Here is a 9,474-nt window from a genome sequence, read left to right on the forward strand (position 1 = left end):
ATAAACACAACATTTGAGAGCAGGGACATCGGGAATGTGTGGGAGGGAGAGGACTTGTGGGGAGGCGGCGTGGGAAGGGGGGGGGGGGGGGGTGGGAGAAGTATAAGCACAGTACACCAAGGACTTCCAGGAAAGGAGTCGGTATTTCAAAAAAGTGGATTTGGGGTGAAATTAGCGGGGGTAGAAAAGATCAAGGTTTTGGATGGGGGAAGATAAGAGATGGTGGTGAACAGCTGTTTTAAAGACCTGGAGGGAGGAGTGGGATTGAAGAGAGTGAGGGAGTTTGGTCCAGAGGCGGGAGAAAAGAGGAATGAAGGAGTGAAGGTGAGCAGAGAGTCTTGATTTTGGCAGTTTAACCATAAGAGGGCTGCAGGCAGATCTTGTGCGACCTGTATGAATATTTGGGGGACAGAGCCCAGAGAGAGCTGGAGGAGCAAGGCCGGAGAGGAGTCGGTAGAAGACAGAAAGACCACCAACCTGCCTGCGGTGAGTAAGTGAAAGGCCCTCGGAGATAGCTTCATCACGGGAGATTCCAATGATTCTGAACGCTTTGGTTTCAACAGCGTGAAGACGAGCTAGGTGTGAGGCAGGAGCACCAACCCAGAGGGGAGAGCAGTATTCCATTGAGCTGCGAATGAAAGCCTTGTATGTGGTGAGGAGCTCAGGTGTGCCAAGGAAGGACTTCGCACGACGGAGGATGCCCAGTCGGCGACTCGCTATGGAGGCCAGATTGGAAATGTGGTTTTCCCAGGAAAGATCATGGCAGATGGTGAGACCCAAAAGCTTGAGTGACAGAACTTCTTGGAGAGGATTATTTAGAAAGTGGATGGGAGGGTTGTCCAGTCTGTCTTTTCGGCGAGACATCGAAAGAGTGTGAGATTTGTCAGGATTGAAAGACATGTTCCACTTGTTTGCCCATATTCCACTTTCATTGTTTCAAACAGCTCTTCAGGCTTTGGCTTGGCCTGTTTTGCATTTGCATCTGAGCACTTCACTCGTGAGACTCAGACATTCAAATGCCATATACTGTTTTGATTTGTTCATTGACCGTGATTGCAATTCATATAAAACGTACGGTACACGGACACTTCCTAACGTCCTTGCCGGCACCCTAGCTACGTACCAAATTCCTACCTGGAGTGCGGTTAGCAAGTGGTCTGGTCTTCTTGAAGGTTTCTTCACACCTGCTTGCTAGCCCAGTTTGTGTTTGCTGTGTGGCTGCAGGTTGTGCACTATAAACAAATTGACCAAGTAGTTCACATGTTTTCATGAGGACGGGGTGGTGTGCCAAATTTTGAGGTACAACAATGTCGGGCATGACGCCATCACCAGATATACCGTCACATCAACTTTGAACATGACGCTAACCATATTAATCCCCAAAATGAGTGATAAATGAAATGGGCACATTTTACGATGATAAACAAAAGCTTCCACTCACCCACTCACACCCACTTAATGTCACAATTCAGAATCTCCTTTTAAGAAAAAGTCAGATCAGTTAGTCTCTACTCTCGAACCACCGTTTTTCGACAAAACTGCATTTTAAGAAATAAAGAGAAGTATTTTTTTAAACTTGGTGCCATGTGGTAAGGGCTGGTGGATTGGCCTCGACTAAAGGTACACACACTCGCTTCTAAGCTGTCTAGCCTGGGTTTGAATCCCGACCCAGCTATAAACTGTCGCCCCAGTGTTTCACAGGAAGGGCCGCGGATGGACGTTAATTGGGTGTCACAACTGCCGGCATTCGTTCTTTAGTTGTCTTTCTTGGAGTTGACGAAAGAAGATAAAGCTTTGGGCCCGATAAACATCCGAGAGTATTGAAGGACATGCCAGAGGGGATAGGCATGATGTTAACAAGTATAACGTCATGCTTGGCTGCTCTGTCAACATGAATCTGTGTCATTGATGTATTAGAGGCCTACCTTTTCTCATACAACATGATAGCCATTCTTCACAAGACCAGCCACATGCACTGATCCACCCAGACTTCAACTAGTTGTAGCTATCCAAAGTTTTCCATGCCATCACATCTTCCGGGGTGTAAATACTTTTAGTAAACATAATTCAGGAAATCTGGATATCGGCTGGAAAGTTTGTCTCACTTCTGGACCATGCTGTATTTGGCAATTCATGTGCATTGTGTTGCCAAGAACCTGTATTGTTACAGTATCACTATCTAGACAAATTGTCCAACGTATCAACATCTCCAAACTTCGGGAAAAGCTGTCACCCCAACTATTTGGCCCTGAAAGCACACAAAGCACAATAACTCGACCTATCGTGAATGTGGATGTTTTCTTTTTGTTCTTTTAACTGATGCGGATGTAAGATCAGCCTTGGATGGATTGAGGTGCCGTAGCATCGCTCTGGTGTGCTCCGGCTGGACTACACCCCTGGCGAACGGTCTTCTTCAGATCCGAAGGACAACCATTGTATGTGATTAGGTGAAAGTTCTTCCACGAGTCTTGTATTGCTTTGGAGAAGAAACTATAAAAGACGCATTCAAAATTTTTTCGGAAAACCAAATTCTTCTTTAGGAATGTTTTGGTTTTGGGTATTTTATGATATTTGAGCAATTCTTGTGAATTTGCCTTGTCCTGCAGGATGAAACGAGGAGAACTTTTCGATTACCTTACTGAAAAGGTGGCACTGAGCGAAAAGGCAACCAGGTGAGTGCAATGCCTTAATGCTGTCGAACAACCACACATTCTTGGCTAGGCCACCAACCGGAGCTCTTCATTATTAATATTAGTAATAGGAGTTAATGGGTTAATCCAACAGTTAGCATCCAAGCTGGAGGTCTATGTTTTGTCTTAACTCAGCAAGGAGACATCTGGTAAAAAACTATTCCCACCTTTCCAGGAAGGTCATGCATTCACTCCTGGGAGTCGTCTCCTTCCTCCACTCTTGTAACATCATTCATCGTGACCTGAAACCTGAGAATATCCTGCTGGATGACCCATGTAATAACTTTCCAGACGACCCCGGGTCCATTTGTCTGTCGGATTTTGGCTTTGCGTGCCGCCTTGATCCAGGAGAGACATTGCAAGGTGTGATGTTGAAGCTAAGGGATGTTGATAAGAGTTTTGCAGAACATGTAATATTTCGAAGCTATGAGATATTGTCATGTATGATATTCATTTCCTTGTAGAGCTGTATGGAACACCTGGATACCTGGCTCCGGAGATGCTTGCCTGCTCGCTGGACAGCACTCATCCTGGCTACGGGAAGCCCATTGATGTGTACGTTTGACATGTGACTCTTGCTTATTTTTTCCTGCCCATTGGCAGCAATAGAAACCCCATTACTGGCATTCACAAATATATAATAGCCGACAGGTTGTCCCAGTATCTCGTGCAGATCCCCGCGGGCCACGTCAAAGTGACCGCGGTGCCCGACTGATTCAGTGGCTCCGAGCCAGATCATGTTTCTATCGCCACAATCCAGTGTTGGTAGGACCAGCCGGCCAGTGGATACGCCTCGCTAATTGGTGCCCGATTCAAATTAACAGACGAGCGGTGTTGGTGTGCACACAGCATGGTCCTGTGGTGGGTGCTAATCACCTGTGCCAGATCAGTCCGTTGGCGATGTATATTTTATATCATCGATGTATGTATGTATCCATCCATCAGGAAGAAGATAATTGGTTTAGGGTCGTTTATTGGCACAATTAGGCTGCTAATGGTCACTTGAGAGTTGCAATCCCATGGAGTTTCCACATGTCTCATGGGATTGTGAGTTGGACAGGCGATCATTATGGGCCATGACATTTAGGAGCCATGCTGTTGTTGTTTCGATAGCATTTTCTGTGAAGTCAGCTGAAAATATGATAGAGGAGGGGAAAGAGTTTGATATTCCGCCGTTTCGATGAGATAATGAAGAAATATGGAATGATCAGTCAGTGTAGGAGTGCCCTTTTGCTTTAATGAGAAGGAATGGGGGGAAGGGGTGAGGGGAGGACAGAGTTGGCTTTGGGAGGACGGGAGGGAGAGCAAAAATGGGACAGAGTTAAGAGGCGGAGGTTGAGGCTTTCAGTGGGATTGAGGGCTTTCGGTGGAGGATGTTTGATGGCTTGAAGTGGGGATGGGATTGAAGCCATAGAGTTGGGAGTGGGAGGTTGAGGCTTTCAGTGGGATTGAGGACTTTCGGTGGAGGGTGTTTGATGGCTTGAAGTGGGGATGGGATTGAAGCCATAGAGTTGGGAGTGGGAGGTTGAGGACTTGGGGTTGGGAGGTGGAGGTTGGGGACTTGGGGTTTGAGAGTGGGGGTTGTTGACTTTGTGTTTGTGAGGGGATGGGGGAGTTGATCACATTTTACATTGCGCAGATGTTCCTTGGGTTCCTGCTTGTAAAAATAAATGCCGTCGCTCCTACTCTGCTCCTACTCCTACATGGCAGTGGTGGGAAATGAGGTGGGAGGAGGCTCATCCTGTAAAACTAAGGCGGCGTAAACAGCGCTGATTGGCTGAGCGTGTGCATACAGTACAAACAATGGCGTTGGGTGCGTTTACTCGCCGGGCTTTGCATGTTGAGGTTTTTATTCAATCTGTTTTGTTTTTTTTCATAAAAATTCTCCTAGATGAAGCGCTCTATGACGAATCAGCATTCTACGAGGCACCGCCAAGTTAGGTATTGCTGTATAGGCATTTCACCTTTGTTCACGAAACTAGCTGCCAAGCACCAAACACTTAACAGCACCTGAAAACAATGCACATGATTTCAACCTGGGATTCCTGTATCACGAGCTATGTACTTAGAATGGGAATGTCATTCAGGCCATATTCGCATTTGGGAATGCCAAACAGGATTTTGTTTCTTTGCTTTTTTATTTTATTTTTTATATATATTTTAGGAATTTTGATTTCCATTGTAAAGTGAACATGTGTGTTTTTTCTGTTACACATACCACCATCTTACTATAATTCACCAAATGTCCGTCTGTCCGTCCGTCCTTCCGTTCGAAGGTACCGCAAAAACGGCTGAACCGATCACAACGATATTTTGGGTGGGTAATCCTGGGACCCCCTGGAGTAAAATAGGCTATATTGTTTTTCCAATTTTCCAGTTTTTCCAAACACGATGGAATAATATTTACCGATATGAACAGTGATGTGGCTTTTATTGAAATTCTACAAATACCGTTTAGATTTTTATGAGAATTATGAACCTGTCGCGAATGCGGAAGTGGACAGACTACGGTAATGAGCGGGTTTGATAATATCCCAATAGAACCGTCATTTAAAACTATTTTGTTAAAGTATCAATTGATGATTGGAATTGAGTGAATACAATTACGATTTTGAATTCATAATTGTATATCACCCAACCGTACGGAACTTCACATCAGGATTTAAATATTTGTTTATGTCACGAATGTTGTTAAAAGTTTATTTTTTATATTAATGCTATTTAATTTGTGATTGGAGTTATGCTGTTTGGAATGAAAAAAGAGATATCGAGTTCAAGTGAATGATGAAATGCCGTGATGGTTTCTACTTTCTAAACGTGAAATTCGCGGATCGCCATATGCAGATTCGCCATTGACTGGGTATGGAACAAACGTAACCGTTTGTTTGCGAACGGGTACGTTTTTCATGGAAGTCCTTCACGAACTTGCTGTCCATGTCTGACGTGTGACTGAAGGTGCTACAGGAATGTGGAATTTATTGGTTTCATGCTTTAGCATTGGCCGTTTCTGCATTGTCTGTTTGCTTCTGGCGTCCCACCCGTGCATAGCATGGGTACCTCACTAGTTCTGTCAAACTTACAGAACTGGGTAATACAGGCCACCTATTTAACACAAAATGTCGATCCCTCAGGTGGGCGTGTGGAGTGATTATGTTTACGCTCCTAGCTGGCTCACCACCAGTCTGGAGCCTGAAACAAGTAAAACCATCTCTACCTAGATTCCCTTCACTGCAATGGGACGACAAGTCACCTGCAGCCAAGCAGCTTGTAAGTGATTTGGGATGTTTGGGTACCTGGGAATATCGACGATTTGGGTCATCAGCCGGAACAGTTTTTGTGGTCAAAGGAGAAATGTCTGAGTGAGGAATGTGTTCTTGGGACTGACAGATCTGTGGATTGCTTGAAGTGGATCCATCCCGACGTCTTCTCGCTGAGCAGGCCCTTTCGCATCCCTTTTTCCATCCACACCGCATGCCAGCTCCCTTACCACGCACGCCTCGACATCGTCTCCGTGTGGGTAGCACATCACTTGCAGCAAAATGCTAAATTTGTACTCATCACAATCTACTTGATACACTACATGATTTCAGAAATTTGTCTTTCCTCATGTTTGATAATTTATTTTCCTTTCCATTTTGTAATTCTCTTTTCATCTTATTTCTAAAATCTTTATATATGTATGTATATGTATATATAAATCAATTTGTTTTAATAGGTGCTCCAGTTGGTGGTACTGGCTGTGGTATTCCTAGGGGGAGGGCCAAGCCGTGCCCGTGGACCCCTTACTCGTGAGAGCCTCGCTCGGGACCCTTACTCCGTGCGCTGTGCGCGGCGCCTCCTCGACTCCACGGCATTTAGCCTGTATGCACGCTGGGTGCGGCGTGGTCAGGGACATGGTCGTGCGGCCCTCTTCGAGAACGTACCTGTGCACATCCGCCAGAAAGAAAAGACAACAAAATGAAGGGGAGGATAAAAGCAACAAAGCAGGAGGAATTTTCGTGTGAGTGTCGAAGAATATGAAGTGTAGTTTAAAATGACCTACCAGGGAGGGGGTGTTAGGGTTAGGCTGTGGTTTGCTGAGGCCACAGGTTTAAGGTTTGTTCCAAAATCAACTGTCATGATGCACAATTTGTGTGTTATGATAAAATGACCACTTATAACAACAAAAGCCTCATAATCAAACTGCTAGAGGTGGGGGATATCTGGCATGTATCCTTTCCTCCAATGTATGCCCACTTCTGTTTCCGCACTGAAATTGTTGGACAGATGAATGTTTTACCTTTTATGTAATTTTAGCTGCGGGCAGTGCAATTGTGTTGTAATGAACAGCCAATGAGATGTTGTCTGGGTTGCCATCACCAGTGTAAGTTTATTTTAATCTTTGTTTTTGTTCATGTATTTTTTCTGTTTACATTTACCACATTGTAAACATGTCTTCCTATAAAGTGGTGATACAATTTTACATGGCAGCTCATGTTTTGCTAAGAACAAAGATAGGCCACAGTGGTTATCCTTGTTCCATTGTTTTCTGAATACTGAAGTGTAAGCAAGTTCCCTACCTGTGTAGTCAGTCCAGGAATTGTACATTGTTGACCGGTTGCTTTATCCCATGGCAGTATTCATATCTGATGCTGGGAGACCGGTTCTGCAATATGCGACTTTCGAAATGACGTATGAATGCTAAATGAGGCCTTTGACGCATGTGTGTGCGTTTTCTGCGGCTCAGTTCGGTTCGCCGAGCACTTTTAACCTGCCGTAGCAAGCGCAAAATCTGTGATTCAAATCGTCTTTTAAACATAATTTTCAGCATTTATATGAAAGAGTGGCAATTTCAAGATGGTTAACCATAATTGTTCTTTTCCTGATTGAAAATTGGACTCATGGTTATGTAGGAGAAATATGAGAAATATCCATGGAAGAGGGGAGTCCGGTTCAAACCATTTCCTGGTAATACAATTAGCTAGTGGTCACCATGGATATAACACACACAAGGACGGACGCTTCTCCTTTTACCAACACATGCAATAAATGAGAATAATTTATTTTGTGGCTCCGGAACCAAACAAGAGATAGATACTTGTACTAACACTCACTGCCCACAGAACTCCCACTCCCATCACACCACCCTACCCCTTCCCCCCCCACCCCCCTACACCCTCCCTACTCCCAAACATGACATAGTAAATATCATCATTTTAATCTTACCCTATGCATAAACAAACTCTTGATATAACGTTCCCATCGGTGCTAAGAATCACGAAGATTTGGTTTGAATGTGCCCGTCTACGAACCTTTGGGTCTTTCACGGCCCACATCGTCGGGAGTTTTTGCAGTACGGGCTGCAAGGCATCAACTTTTTGGACGAGTTGATCAGGAAGTTCTCCAAATCTTTAGTTGGGCAGACGTGCACCCCTTTCTCGCAGGTACGTTTCCAAGTATTTTTGGCTTCTTTAAAATTTTGGTGAGCCATTTCATGCTACAAACCTTATCTGGCACATATGATACACGTCCAGGCCACCCCGATGGACCTCGTTATTAGGGGTTTCTGAGCATGCGCTGACTACTCTGGGGCGGGTTACGTCATTTCCAAATTCGCATAATGTGGTAAATAGAGATCGGTCTTTCACTTCAAACTGAGTACCCCTTCCTGACTGGGGTGCTCTGTTATCTTAGTTTTTAGAAATAAGTACAGTATTGTATAATTGGGCTGACAGGTTAGCTTGGTGGTACGCACACTCACCTCAAAGCCATCTAGCCTAGGTTTGAATCCCGACCCAGCTGTAAACCGTCAACCCGGTGTTTCGCAGGCAGGGTGATTCATCGAAGTTTGTGCGTCCCTCGGATGGACGTTAAACGATTGTCCCGTCTGTTAACATTAGTTGGTGGACGTTAAAGATTCCATGGTGTGTCCTCCGCGATGAGTAGGCGAGCTATCGCCGGCACCCTGAACAAATTCCTGCCCTAATGTCCTGAGTAGGAGTGGCAACATGACCAGGATTGTAGCTTAGTAACTGCTTCGGCAACACCAACACTCTGCATAGGGCATTGTACTTGATGATGATAATGATGTGATGATGAATGTATGTTTTCACCACATTACCTTTCATAAACATCATTAATGCTGAAGTGTGGTAGTTTTTATTTGCTTTTAGTCTAACATTTTACTACTGTCTGTGCAGACCAGGTAAGAGTCGACCTCGTTCAGTGTTTTCTTGCTGCTGGGTTGACTTGATCAGAATGGACCTGCTCAATGCAATTGAAACTCTCACCTGTTAATAGGCTGTCAGGTTGGAATGAGGTTACATTTTCACTGACAGTGATGCAGTCCTTCAGGTCAGAACTATTGGGTTGTAAGACCTGAGCTTGGACTCGGAGACCTTGCTTTGAGAGCAATGAATGAGGGACTTGAATTTAAACATTTCCATCAGTTTTACATTTCAAATAAAAATATTCTCTCTTCCATGTGGTTATTCTTAAACCTCAGACATTGACACATTTATTCATTAACGGCGGTGTAATGGTTAGAGCATCAGTTCTGAGTCTAGGAGGTTGGGGGGTTGAAACCCCGACCGAGTCCTTCCAAACGCTTTTAAAATGGTACGTGCAGCTTCCTTGTTTGACGCGTATTTTATTTATTTATTTATTGTTATTCCACATCAAACGACATTATATTTTTAATGGTGGCAAAAACATTTTTTTATGGTTTAAAATTATTAACTTATTTATTTTAATTTTAAAAAGTTTTTTTTTTTTTTTTTTAAAGATTTAACAGAAATGAGGCAGA

The 9,474-nt window shown here is 44.2% G+C and overlaps 1 protein-coding gene across 5 annotated transcripts in view; it reads left to right on the top strand.

The window, feature by feature from the left end:
- LOC137432362 (phosphorylase b kinase gamma catalytic chain, liver/testis isoform) overlaps window positions 1-9,474 on the top strand; it is a 60,235-nt gene that overhangs the window by 45,250 nt on the left and 5,511 nt on the right. For 2 of the 5 annotated variants that reach the window (XM_068124229.2, XM_078783117.1), the window contains exons 5-11: window positions 2,607-2,672; window positions 2,866-3,053; window positions 3,155-3,245; window positions 5,822-5,957; window positions 6,078-6,203; window positions 6,406-6,690; window positions 8,870-9,150. In XM_068124229.2, coding sequence (XP_067980330.1) covers window positions 2,607-2,672; window positions 2,866-3,053; window positions 3,155-3,245; window positions 5,822-5,957; window positions 6,078-6,203; window positions 6,406-6,651 — 853 coding nt within the window. In that variant the 3' untranslated portion in view covers window positions 6,652-6,690; window positions 8,870-9,150. Of the gene's footprint in view, window positions 1-2,606; window positions 2,673-2,865; window positions 3,054-3,154; window positions 3,246-5,821; window positions 5,958-6,077; window positions 6,204-6,405; window positions 9,151-9,474 lie in introns of those variants that run through there. The other 3 variants (XM_068124228.2, XM_068124231.2, XM_068124230.2) reach the window with 2 other exon arrangements.

The sequence above is a fragment of the Myxine glutinosa genome, chromosome 8 (assembly GCF_964187855.1).
Source record: "Myxine glutinosa chromosome 8, kmMyxGlut1.1, whole genome shotgun sequence".
In the NCBI taxonomy this organism is placed as follows: domain Eukaryota; kingdom Metazoa; phylum Chordata; class Myxini; order Myxiniformes; family Myxinidae; genus Myxine; species Myxine glutinosa.